Source organism: Diadema antillarum, unplaced genomic scaffold, assembly GCF_040938485.1.
Source record: "Diadema antillarum isolate AM-2024a unplaced genomic scaffold, OU_Dant_1.0 scf00000036, whole genome shotgun sequence".
Classification (NCBI taxonomy): domain Eukaryota; kingdom Metazoa; phylum Echinodermata; class Echinoidea; order Diadematoida; family Diadematidae; genus Diadema; species Diadema antillarum.
In genome coordinates, this window is record NW_027270925.1 from 1,247,719 (window position 1) to 1,261,350 (window position 13,632).

The window sequence follows — 13,632 nt, forward strand, 5'->3', positions numbered from 1 at the left end:
GGTACGTGTGTGTGCTTGTGTGTATGTGTATGTGTATGTGTGTGTGTATGTGTATGTGTATGTGTATGTCTATGTCTATGTCTATGTCTATGTCTATGTGTATGTGTATACATGTGAAAGCGTATACACTGTACTTCATGTAACCATCCGATTTGATTGAATGAAAACTGTATACTTTCAATGATTAGCTTGTACGGTACATGTATCGTTGTATTGTGTTATAAAGTCATATATAATTAATGTATTGTAGTAATGTAACGTAAGTGAGGGGACTGCAATCTACAAGTTCGCTTTTTAGCAGCCCCTCAATTTCCATTTCCATGAAGTTCTTTGAAGAACCAATATGTATTATTATGTTCCAATATATGTAATCATGTCAAAGTGTATTACCTGTGTTTGATTGGAAATGAAAATAAAAAAACATGCATGTGAACATGCATGTGTGAAATGAAATGAATGAATAATGAGGCTTCACATACAACGATTGCATGTATGTATGTGTGTAAGTGTTTGATTGTGAAATATGTTTAACCAGGGGCTTGAAATAAACGTTCAACATTAATACCGCATAGCCTTTGCTATTTCCCGCGTCAGGGGGAAATATTGAACAAATGATGACTAGGGAATTTTGATAAAACGAAATGAAGATTTCGCCCGACATTTCAAATAGGAGTTCTTCTACAATATTCATCTATTGTTCTATATGTCTTTATTTTGTCTTAAACTTATGTAAAAAACAAAAATCGACTTCATTTGAAAGTAATAATGTTTCTACATCATGATATATACGAGAAAAAAATTAAAAAGAAATAGCAAAAGCTATATTCCCTTTATGATAACAATAATGATAACAATAATAATAATAGTAATAATGATAATAATAATAATAACAATAGCATCAATGACAACATTTCGTCGATGAAGTGACTGATTTCGTAATGAAATAGGTCATGCCCACACTTGGAGCTCCATACAAATTGTCCATGGTTTAAACCATGGTTTCATTATACCACCTTCGTGAATTCGGGCAGTGAAATTGGACAACCTTAACTCATTTTAAACAACTGCCTAAACCCCTTAAACCAGTAAAATATGTTTCTCCTTAGTTCGGTTCCATTAGGTATAGACACTGGTTTTAATGTATTTACATAGATTCCTTCTGTATTTCTGCGTTTCTCGATTTGCTCGCATCACACATACACGGCTCTTCATAAATTTGATAGAAGGATAAAGCCTGAATATTTTATGATTATTGAAATGACGAAAATATTTGATCATAAGGAATAAAACGTTAGCTCTACCTGACCCGATCATCACTTAAAAAATCATATGATAAACAACTTTCCATAATGTCAGACAACTATGTGTTCTTAGTTTACCTTTTTGTGGATCGTCATCAGGATTTGTTTAATGTAACAACAACACTCTTTACACATTTCCCTCAACATCGAAATAGGACTTAAAACTCACGAGTGAGAGAGATGTGAAGATTCTTTTATTAGAAGTGTGTTTTACATAATTATCAAGCGCAGTTTTTTTTTTTTTTAACCATAGTCTTACAAAATGACATTTTAAGGCGAGGTTATTTTCAATACAAAATGTAAGTAAGGTGAAGGGTACTAGATTACCCTTCTGCATACTAGAGAAAGCGTTTCTACGATTTTGGAAAACTCACTGTGTGTTTCAAAGCACCTCATTTTATATTGTTGTTGACTTTAGGCAACAGGAACAATGTCTTCTTCACCTTACTATCAGATGCTGCTGAATCACCTCGTTGGACATTTGATTCAGGAAGCTGCATCCGGGATTAGGCCGTCGGAGAAAATGGAATATGTTAAGCCCCTGTCACACTTTGGAGGATAGGCCCAGGTAATTGTCATGTGGGTATGCCGTGGGTGTGCGTTCAATGTGCTGTACTTGGTCGTTCTAGCCGTTCCATATCTTGCACCGACGGACTTTACAGGAGGCCTGGCGGGTCGGAACGGGTGGAATACTACAAATTCCAGGAACGATACAGGAGAAAACGTGCAATAAGGACAAGGGTCGGATTGCGCTATCTGTTTTGATGTAAAACTTACAAACACTATTTTATATGTATTTACTTTTCATCTTTTATTTCGTGCACAACATCATGTTGATAGTGTGCAAGAGAGATAATGGGTTAAAGATGTGTGTTTATTTATTTATTTTATTTTTTTTTGGGGGGGGGGGAGGGTTGTTACACCTCGGAGAGAATTTTAATCACTGAAACTTATCTGCCACGGCAGGTTATCATATTTCTGAGTGTAGCCCGTAGCAATGGCTGGGTGATCGCATAGGAGATGGGGTTCAGGAGACTGTTGCAGAACGTCATCCAGCTGAAGAATAGCCTTACTGAACGGGGTAGGCCGGGTACGATGAGGACCGGTTCGATGGCATAGATGAGTCGGATGATGCTGTTTGGCATCCACGAAATCACAAAGGACAGGACAATGAAAAGAAGCGTACGTTGTGCCTTTCTCGTCTCGGCTGCCGATTCACTCTTCACCTATACGGTAATATGGAAGAGATAGAGCAAGAACGGTAATAATCTGTAAAAAATGTTATAAAGTTTTCATTTTACATGATTACGTGCCATTAAGAGAAATGATTATTTTTCCTTCATTGTGGTGACTCCATGATCATTGGTAAATTACTATTTTTCAACTATTATTTTTTATTATCGTGGATGCGGCAATAACATGTGCAGAAGGATGTGCGTGCAATTTTGCCGGAACCTCGACAACTTGTCCTCTAGAACCAGGGTAAGTGAGTTACGAGCACTGTTATTACTTGCATATATTATGTTTAAAAGTGCAATCATGACATGTGCATTACATGAAGCTATGCTGTTGATACATAGGTACTATAAAGATGGATTTTAATTGACGAAGGCTAGTAACGGGATGATTAAATTTATAGGTTATCATAATGTTGCTTTTGTGTTAGTTATCTGCGTCTTTACGTATTAGCATGTGGCACCCTATGCTTGTTTACACCATGACTTTTCAGAGATTTGTTTTGTAATGGATAAGCAGAAATGCAGATGCGTGTCTTCTTCACAAACATACAAATATGTCATTCCTTATTATGTAATTTCTTTCCCTGCATGTTTGCCATTTCACCTTTATCTTGGATCGAAAGATCAGGCCTCTTTTAACCAAAAAAGAAAAAATAGAAGAATAAAACGAATGGCTTTTACTCTTTTACTCCTTTATTTCTTACTGTTTTTGTGGGTGACGTGTTCAAATAGGAAGATTTTTATATTGTATGATATCTTACCGCATGTCCAGAGTCATTCAGAAATTTGCTGTGTCCGCGCATCTTTGGCAAGCTCATAGAAACATCGCGTTTCTTTTTGACAGACTCAACATGAATGTCATTTGGAGATGAAATTGACGAAGTCGAGAATTCTCTCATATTACCATTCATTGCTGAAGTATTCATAATTGTACTGGCGTGATCGTTTCCTTGAGATGTTTTCCTGACATTCTTGCCACCGACCGTCTTTTGAATCTTCCTAAAGATTCGAAGGTAAAGAACAACAACAAAAACTAATGGCAGGTAAAACAAGACAGTAATGTTGACGACGTATGCCCAAGGATTGTGAGTAAATCGACGAACGCAATGGCGTCCATTGTCGAAGTCGTCAATGAACTCCCAGACTGTGACAAACGGCATCCAAAAAGCAAGAGCAGCAATCCACGGCAGGGAGTTAACGAAAATTGCTTTACGTTTACTGCGAGTCATATAGTGGTTGATTGGGTCGTAGGTCGCACGATGACGGTCGGCGCAGATGATCACGACGACAAAATTAGAAGAACTGGTGACCGCCTGACCGAGTCCACCAAGGACCTTACAAAACACTTGGTTCAAAGGATAGTAGCCAAAGTAGGTATGGACAACGCCAGTGGTGAGACTTAGACCAACGAGGAGATCGAGAATAGACAGGTTGATGATAAAGTAGTTGTTGTAGGTGCGCAGTCGTTTTTCCATGCCAAATGCTGCAAGGGACAGACAGTTTGCGGCAATGATTAATGTTGTAAACAACATCGGCCAAAATAGTCCACTGATGTTAACAACTTTGGAAAGGACTACAGGAACGTCATTTTGTGTCTCGTTTCCAGTATTATTTTCAAATTCGATCTCAGGGGGTAACGTAAAAGACGGAGTCCATGCCATGGTCGACATACTGCACCCAGTGCTATCGTTGTCATTAATGAAATATTTTTTTTATAGTTCAGTTGTCTCGTTAGATGGGATATTTCTTGATCGTGCTCCTTGACGTGATGTTTTCGATATCTCTGAGCAAGTGGTTTATATATATATATATATATATATATATATATCAGTATACAGGTTTGTAGTCAAGCACTGTCAAGTGTATAAGAATTGTATAATACTTCGTACTGAGAATCTATATATCTAAGAATCTTTCCTCTATCGTTTATGATTAACATTGTTGAGAGTATGAATGTTGTCTTTCCTTTCTCTTTATTTTTCAAATTGTTTGCTGAAAAAGAGTTTTCAGAAACAAACTCTTTTGAGTGATTTGAGGAAGAGAGGAATTGATCAATGCAAGTGCCATTTTATCTTATTTGCCTGAACTAATTCATGAGTGGACTAAGTTCATAGTCTAAAGAATCTACACGAATCTTAGCACAATAGAACAGGAATCAATCGGATTTTCTTTTTTGGTTTATGTGTGTGTGTGTGTGTGTGTGTGTGTGTGTGAGTGGTCAGAAATGCAGGAACCTGGTTGGCTATCAAATATCAAACAAAATTTTCTTTTTGAACAAAATAACTTACGTATAGTGTTCAATCCTGACGAGAATTCTTAGCCCGCTCTTGAGTGCTCTTATTCAGGAAACCTCCGAATCACAAAGGATATGGATGCATAAGGATTTAACTGAGTGGAAATCAATAGTCAGCGAGTCACGATTCAATCTTTTCTGCCATTTCTGTTTGAAAGAACGTCCTTCAATAGAGAAAAATAGGGTTAAAAGATGATGGTATGGTATTTTGCAGACTATAATGTATATATTGCATTTTTCTGATAACCTCAAATCCCTGGGCCTGAATGGTTGAAGAATTCTATTCAGTGATAGAATCCTCTATTCCCACTTTACGTGAGAGATTTGTCCACGTGGAATAAGAGGTATTTCCCGTCCATATGGCATCAACAAACAAACCTGGGTGATAAGTTCGTTTATGCTCGTAAGGGATAAATGGTGAGAGGGTAAACTATAATGTTGCGTACTTCTTTGAATATTAACACAAAAATACGTACTAACTAAAGTACTGCATCCTCCCACGAGTGTTTGTTATGTATATGTGTGAAAAATAGTTGTATTATTTTTATTATTATCATTATCATTATCAGTATTATTATCATTATCAATGGATTACAAAAAGTGACGGTTGTCAATGTATTAACTCGTTCTAATATGTGGAGAGAGAAAAAAATCAGGGAAGTTGTATTCAAAACGACACTACATTTGAATAGGGATATGCGTGGTAGTAATAACCTGCTCACTTGAATGGTGCTTACTCGATTATCCCTTTATTTTGTCTGATTGTGTAAATGGGACCATTATTATCCTCGTCAAATGTTTTCTTAAGATAATGTCTTCTGCATTTCTATCATGTGTATTATATTTAGATAAGCACATTTTTTTATCTCTTAATCCACAGGTGCACAATATTCTTCAGCTTGAATATGCATATAATGACACCTGCATGTCTTAACATAAATTATCATGAAAATGTTGTACATTACATTTAATTATTTGCCTGTTTCCAAGTGTTTTCACTTATTCAAATATTACTTAATAACTTTGTATAATGACCTTTGTGCTACATTGTATATTACAAAATGCGTGGAAAAATTGAAAAAGGAGAAAAACGAATGGAAAAACTATTTAAAAAAAAAACAACAACCATATGGATTCCACCTGTACCTTTACGTTTCTGGATTTGGGCGTATTAGACACTAACTAGATCCCCCTGAATGATTTGAACAAATAGAATGATTACGCTAAGATTCATCGCAATTTTTGTTTAATATTATAGTAAAATGATACATGGAACGAGCCTGGACATTTTAGAAACGTAAAATGTAATTGATACGCTTATTACTTGTAATAATCACGGGCAAATCTCCCGTAAACCCAAAGACGAATCATGTTCAAAGTCAATCTTTTCACGAAACGTCATTATATTATTATTTCAAACTATAGCACGACTTACACTAGTGAGAGATAGAGGGAAATGTGTAAAGATGATTTCGTAAGTTTCCCAAGTTTAAATAGACATAAAACCCAGACAATCCGGTATAGGTCCGGATAAACGTGGGCCTGACCGATGGCGTAGAGGAGTAGGACGATGATTTGAAGTAGCCAGGCGATCACAAACCGGGCAAAGAGACTTGTATACATGTACGGAGGAGATAAACTTGACTATGATTGTTTCAGATTGCGTTTATAAATGAAACATACTTTTCGTTCCTATTTTGATCTCAATTTGTACGTCTAATTTCAACGATTCATATTGAATCACACATAATGAGCTTAAGCAAAGTTTGAAAATGATTGACATATTTCGAGAGTAATGAAAATTAATCAAAAGTAATGTGTCATTGATAGATTAAAGTGCAATGAATAACAATAAAATAAATATGTATACAGTGCGTATCAAAAAAAAAGTTAATGAAATTTTGGAGGGCTACTTTTTTATAATTGTCAGCTATGGAGAGCGCAATATTAGTTGTGAGGAAAGGGGAACTCTTCCTCTTTCCATTGATACCTAATTATGTTGACAATTGTCATACGTGACTGAGCACATAGACTTTAAAGACAACAATGACAAATTGCACTTTTTCCAAGTTTGTGTGCTATTGTAAATGTCTCACTGCATGGATGAGATCTGTCAATGAAAGTGGTCAAATCATCAGGCCAGCCTGCATGACTGCAAATTCATGTTTAGGAGTTCTTCTTAAGCCTTATGGTTCATAACCTTCAACATGACCGCGTTGTCTATAGCTTGGTCCTTCCCATTAAGGCAAAACCATTATCCATTTTACTCTCTTCATATTCAAGACATGGTTTGTCACTGGGATTTATATGTTGAATATGAACACAGAAAAATGGACTGTGTAGGTTTGTCTCTGTGGGAGCTACCAAATTATCAAACAAAAGGCCACATGTTAAAGGTTATGGACCATTCAATGCTAGGAGAATACCTAAGCACAATCCCTACACACAAGCCTGCATTTGTACAGGCTGGCCTATTTGGCCACTTTCGTTGACAGATCTCATCCATGTAGTGAGACATGCATTGTTCCTTCACAATAACATGCAAACTTGGAAAAAGTGCAATTTGTCATTGTTGTCTTTAAAGTCCATGTGCTCAGTCAGTATGACAATTGTCGACATAATTAGGTATCAATGGAAAGAGGAAGCCCCTTTCCTCACAACCAACATTGTGCTGTTCATAGCTAACCATTATAAAATGGTAGCCCTCCAAAGTTGGATTACATTTTTTTTATACGCTCTGTATTGAACAATGGAAGGACCATCTCGATCTCTTGTATTAGATTACATTTCAAAAGGGTCTGAAAGTCAAGAACTTTGACCAATCAGTAACGTTGACGCGCAACAAACTTTATTTCATCCCAATCACGTGCTATTTCTACAAACCTTTAGTGGTGCCATTGCCTGTTGTACCGCCTCTCAAGAGATTGGTAACACACTGCCAGACGTTACTTTCATCTGCTGATGTCGCTCGCTTAATATCATTGCCTTACTTACAACGTCGGAGGAAATAAAATATTTTACGTTATTACACTATCATTTTTTTTCAGCACATCGTTGGAATAAAGATATCCATGTGTTTTACGGTCATGGTGTAGTTTAACGGGAAAGCAGTAAACATTTATTTTGAAAAGACAGTCTGGCTCTCACAGGGTTTATGAAGAAAAGAACAAAACTGAATCTGAAAAAAAATATGAATACAAAACAAAATATTAAAAGTGTGACGTTTAGAAAATCTAGACTTAGAAACGCTATTTCATGTTACATTTCATCTGTGATTTCATTTTATCATCGAGCGGTGTTTGTCACCACGCATCGCAGATGTTGAGGAATAAAGGGTAGAAGGCACTGGACACTGGCTGACCAATCCAGCATGGAATTCAGAGGAAAACTGGCGATAGGGATATGGACTAACATTCCGGTAAGACACAAACGACGAGGAGATAAAAAAGTTAATGATATAGAAGGTGAATGCTCGAAGTCGTTTTTTTTTCAAAAATAAGCGATAGGGTTTAAGGTCTAATTCATTAGTACGTGCATGCAGTAGGTGGTAAATGAGAAGATATTAACTGATGCGGGTTTTGATCAAGCCCATGACGAGATGAAAACATTGCAAAGAGTCCTGGAGATCTAGATTTGGCAAGTTAAGGTGTAATTCGAACTCGTTTGTTACATGAAACGCTGTCAGAGTCATAAGATTGCACAAGGGTTGGCGATCTTGGAACACAGCCGGCCAAAAAAGCCTCAAATATTGCTATGATATGAGGAGATCGGTTATGAAGGAAGTGTTCATGTATATCTAATGACATTCAAAATAAAATCATAACAAGTTTCTGTTGATCATTTATCAACTACATTTCTTATTCAACCGTATTTCCATAACATTTTATTCTTACAAAATACGTTGTGGCTTGACATTTCTGGTACTAGTAATCTTATGCAGATAACAATCAGACTTAATCTTCTGTAATACATGTAAAGATTGTGTGAGTTTACACTATAAGCAGCAAGCTTTAGCAATTTTGAGAAGCTTTTAGCAATCATTTTACTATATGTACGTCAACTTGCACACTCAATAAAGCAAAGTATGATGACTGTTTGGAATTTCTAATCACTGGCGTTATTTTATGGTTCAATTATACTGTGGTCTTGAGTGTGTAGCACGCTTTTGTCATCCTATCATCATTTTGCCATATTCCTATTCGCTTAGTTTCGCTTAGCTCATAACATTACTTTGCTGAACGAAAGTCGCTATATTACTGTGCAGCGTCCCAAAAGTAGTGATTACGTAAAGTCTGTTACATGTTCTTACATGTACACACCTTTCAAATAGGGAAATGGAAAGGTCAAAAATATGATCTCAATGAATTAATCAATCAAACCTACAAATAAAGTAAAAAAGAATAGAAGATAAACATAAATAAAACTTTTCTAACCTTTGTGCATTCGTGCGCAACAGGATCAAAATAGTGTACAAGAGTGATAATGGGTTATATATATATATATATATATATATATATATATATAGGTTACAACACAGAGAGAATTTTAATCACTGAAGCCTATCTGCCACGGCAGGTCATCATATTTCTGAGTGTAGCCCGTAGCAGTGGCTGGGTGATAGCGTAGGAGATGGGGTTCAGGAGACTGTTGCAGAACGTCATCCAGCTGAAGAATAGCGTTACTGAACGGGGCAGGCCGGGTACGATGAGGACCGGTTCGATGGCATAGATGAGTCGGATGATGCTGTTTGGCATCCATGAAATCACAAAAGACAGGACAATGAAGAGAAGCGTACGTTGTGCCTTTCTCGTCTCGGCTGCCGATTCACTCTTCACCTATATGTAATATGGAAGAGATAGAGCAAGAACGGTAATAATCTATCAGCGTGGCCTCCTTGTTCTTCCTGAAGAAGCGGCTATTGGTAGAAGTAAAATGTTATTAAGTTTTCATTTTACATGATTACGTGCCATTAAGAGAAATGATTATTTTTCCTTCATTCTGGTGACTCCATGATCATTGTTAAATCACTATTTTTCAACTATTATTTTTTATTATCGTGGATACGGCAATAATATGTGCAGAAGGATGTGCGTGCAATTTTGCCGGAACCTCGACAACTTGTCCTCTAGAACCAGGGTAAGTGAGTTACGAGCACTGCTATTACTTGCATATAAATTATTATGTTTAAAAGTGCAATCATGACATGTGCATTGTATGAAGCTATGCTGTTGATACATAGTCACTATAAAGATGGATTTTAATTGACGAAGGCGAGTACCGCAATGATTAAATTATAAGTTATCATAATGTTGCTTTTGTGTTAGTTATCTGCGTCTTGACGTATTGGCATGTGGCACCCTACGCTTGTTTACACCTTGACTTTTCAGAGATTTGTTTTGTTAATGGATAAACAGAAATGCAGATGCGTGTCTTCTTCACAAACATACAAATATGTCATTCTTTATTATGTAATTTCTTTCCCTGCATGTTTGCCATTTCGCCTCTAACTATCTTGGATCGAAAGATCAGGCCTCTTTTGACCAAAAAAGAACAAAAAATAGAAAAATAAAACGAATGGCTTTTACTCTTTTACTCCTTTATTTCTTACTGTTTTTGTGGGTGACGTGTTCTAATAGGAAGATTTTTATATTGTATGATATCTTACCGCATGTCCAGAGTCATTCAGAAATTTGCTGTGTCCGCGCATCTTTGGCAAGCTCATAGAAACATCGCGTTTCTTTTTGACAGACTCAACATGAATGTCATTTGGAGATGTAATTGACGAAGTCGAGAATTCTCTCATATTACCACCCATTGCTGAAGTATTCATAATTGTACTGGCGTGATCGTTTCCTTGAGATGTTTTCCTGACATTCTTGCCACCGACCGTCTTTTGAATCTTCCTAAAGATTCGAAGGTAAAGAACAACAACCAAAACTAATGGCAGGTAAAACAAGACAGTAATGTTGACGACGTATGCCCAAGGATTGTGAGTAAATCGACGAACGCAATGGCGTCCATTGTCGAAGTCGTCAATGAACTCCCAGACTGTAACAAACGGCATCCAAAAAGCAAGAGCAGCGATCCACGGCAGGGAGTTGACGAAAAGTGCTTTACGTTTACTGTGAGTCATATAGTGGTTGATTGGGTCGTAGGTCGCACGATGGCGGTCGGCGCAGATGATCACGACGACAAAATTAGAAGAACTGGTGACCGCCTGACCGAGTCCACCAAGGATCTTACAAAATACTTGGTTCAAAGGATAGTAGCCAAAGTAGGTATGGACAACGCCAGTGGTGAGAATTAGACCAACGAGGAGATCGAGAATAGACAGGTTGATGATAAAGTAGTTGTTGTAGATGCGCAGTCGTTTTTCCACGCCAAATGCTGCAAGGGACAGACAGTTTGCGGCAATGATTACAACTTTGGAAAGGACTACAGGAACGTCATTTTGTGTCTCGTTTCCAGTATTATTTTCAAATTCGATCTCAGGGGGTAACGTAAAAGACGGAGTCCATGCCATGGTCGACATACTGTACCCTATGCTATCGTCGTCATTAATGAAATATTTTTTATAGTTCAGTTGTCTCGTTAGATGGGATATTTCTTGATCGTGCTCCTTGACGTGATGTTTTCGATATCTCTGAGCAAGTGGTTTATATATATATATGTATATATACAATATATACATATATGTATATATATATATATATATATATATATATATATATATTATTTCAGTATACAGGTTTGTAGTCAAGCACTGTCAAGCGTATAAGAATTGTATGATATAATACTTCGTACTGACAATCTATATATCTAAGAATCTTTCCTCTATCGTTTATGGTTAACATTGTTGAGAGTATGAATGTTGTCTTTCCTTTCTCTTTATTTTTCAAATTGTTTGCTGGAAAAGAATTTTCAGAAACAAACTCTTTTGAGTGATTTGAGGAAAAGAGGAATTGATCAATACAAGTGCCACTTTATGTTATTTGCCTGAATTAATTCATCAGTGGACTAAGTTCATAGTCTAAAGAATCTACACGAATCTTAGCACAATAGAACAGGAATCAATCGGATTTTCTTTTTTGGTTTATGTGTGTGTGTGTGTGTGTGTGTGTGTGTGTGTATGTGTGAGTGGTCAGAAATGCAGGAACCTGATTGGTTATCAAATATCAAACAAAATTTTCTTTTTGAACAAAATAACTTACGTATAGTGTTCAATCCTGAAAAGAATTTCTTTGCCCGCTCTTGAGTGCTCTTATTCAGGAAACCTCCGAATCAGAAAGGATATGGATGCATAAGGATTACTGAGTGGAAATCAATAGTCACCGAGTCACGATTCAATCTTTTCTGCCATTTCTGTTTGAAAGAACGTCCTTCAATAGAGAAAAATAGGGTTAAAAAGATGATGGTATGGTATTTTGCAGACTATAATGTATATATTGCATTTTTCTGATAACTTCAAATCCCTGGGCCTGAATGGTTGAAGAATTCTATTCAGTGATAGAATCCTCTATTCCCACTTTAGGTGAGAGATTTGTCCACGTGGAATAAGCGGTATTTCCCGTCCATATGGCAACAACAAACAAACCTGGGTGATAAGTTCGTTTATGCTCGTAAGGGATAAATGGTGAGAGTGTAAACTATAATGTTGCGTACTTTTGGAATACTAACACAAAAATACGTACAAACTAAAGTACTGCATGCTCGCACGAGTGTTTGTGCATGTTTATGTGTGAAAAATAGTTTTATTATTATTATTACTATCATTATTATCATCATTATTGTTGTTATTATTATTATTATCAATGGATTACAAAAAGTGACGGTTGTCAATGTATTAACTCGTACTAATATGTGGAGAGAGAAAAAAAATCAGGGAAGTTGCATTCAAAACGACACTACATTTGAATAGGGATATGCGTGGTAGTAATAACCTGCTCACTTATATGGTGCCTACTCGATTATCCCTTTATTTTGTCTGATTGTGTAAATGGGACCATCATTATCCTCGTCAAATGTTTTCTTATGATAGTGTCTCCTGCATTTCTATCATGTCTATTATATTTAGATTAACACATTTTTTCTCTTAATCCACAGGTACACAATATTCTCTAGCTTGAATATGCATGTAAAGACACCTGCATGTCTTAACATAAATTATCATGAAAATGTTGTACATTACATTTAATTATTTGCCTTTTTCCAAGTGTTTTCACTTATTCAAATTTTACTCAATAACTTTGTATAATGACCTTTGTGCTACATTGTATATTAAAAAAAGCGTGGAAAATTGAAAAAGGAGAAAAACGAATGGAAAAACTAAAACAACAACAACAACAACAACCATATGGATTCCACCTGTACCTTTGCGTTTCAGGATTTGGGCGTATTAGACACTAACTAGATCCCCCTGAATAATTTGAACAAATAGAATTATTACGCTAAAATTCATCATAACTTTTGTTTTATACTATAGTAAAATGATACCTTGAACGAGCCTGGAAATTTTAGAAACGTAAAATGTACTTGATACGCTTATTACTTGAAATAATCACGCGCAAATCTCCCGTCAACCCAAAGACGTATCATGTTCAAAGTCAATCTTTTCACGAAACGTCATTATATTATTATTTCAAACTATAGCACGACTTACACTAGTGAGAGATAGAGGGAAATGTGTAAAGATGATTTCGTAAGTTTCCCAAGTTTAAATAGACATAAAACCCAGACAATCCGGTATAGGTCCGGATAAACGTGGGCCTGATCGATGGCGTAGAGGAGTAGGACGATGATT

The 13,632-nt window shown here is 36.3% G+C and overlaps 1 protein-coding gene across 1 annotated transcript; it reads right to left on the reverse strand.

Moving 5' to 3' along the window:
* Positions 1-2,251: 2,251 nt before the first annotated feature.
* Positions 2,252-4,200, reverse strand: LOC139708059 (muscarinic acetylcholine receptor M2-like). The gene is made up of 2 exons (XM_071620045.1): positions 3,301-4,200; positions 2,252-2,527 (listed from the first exon to the last, which is right to left on the reverse strand). Exons 1-2 carry the CDS (start codon positions 4,198-4,200, stop codon positions 2,252-2,254), a joined length of 1,176 nt encoding a protein of 391 aa, XP_071476146.1.
* Positions 4,201-13,632: the final 9,432 nt, after the last annotated feature.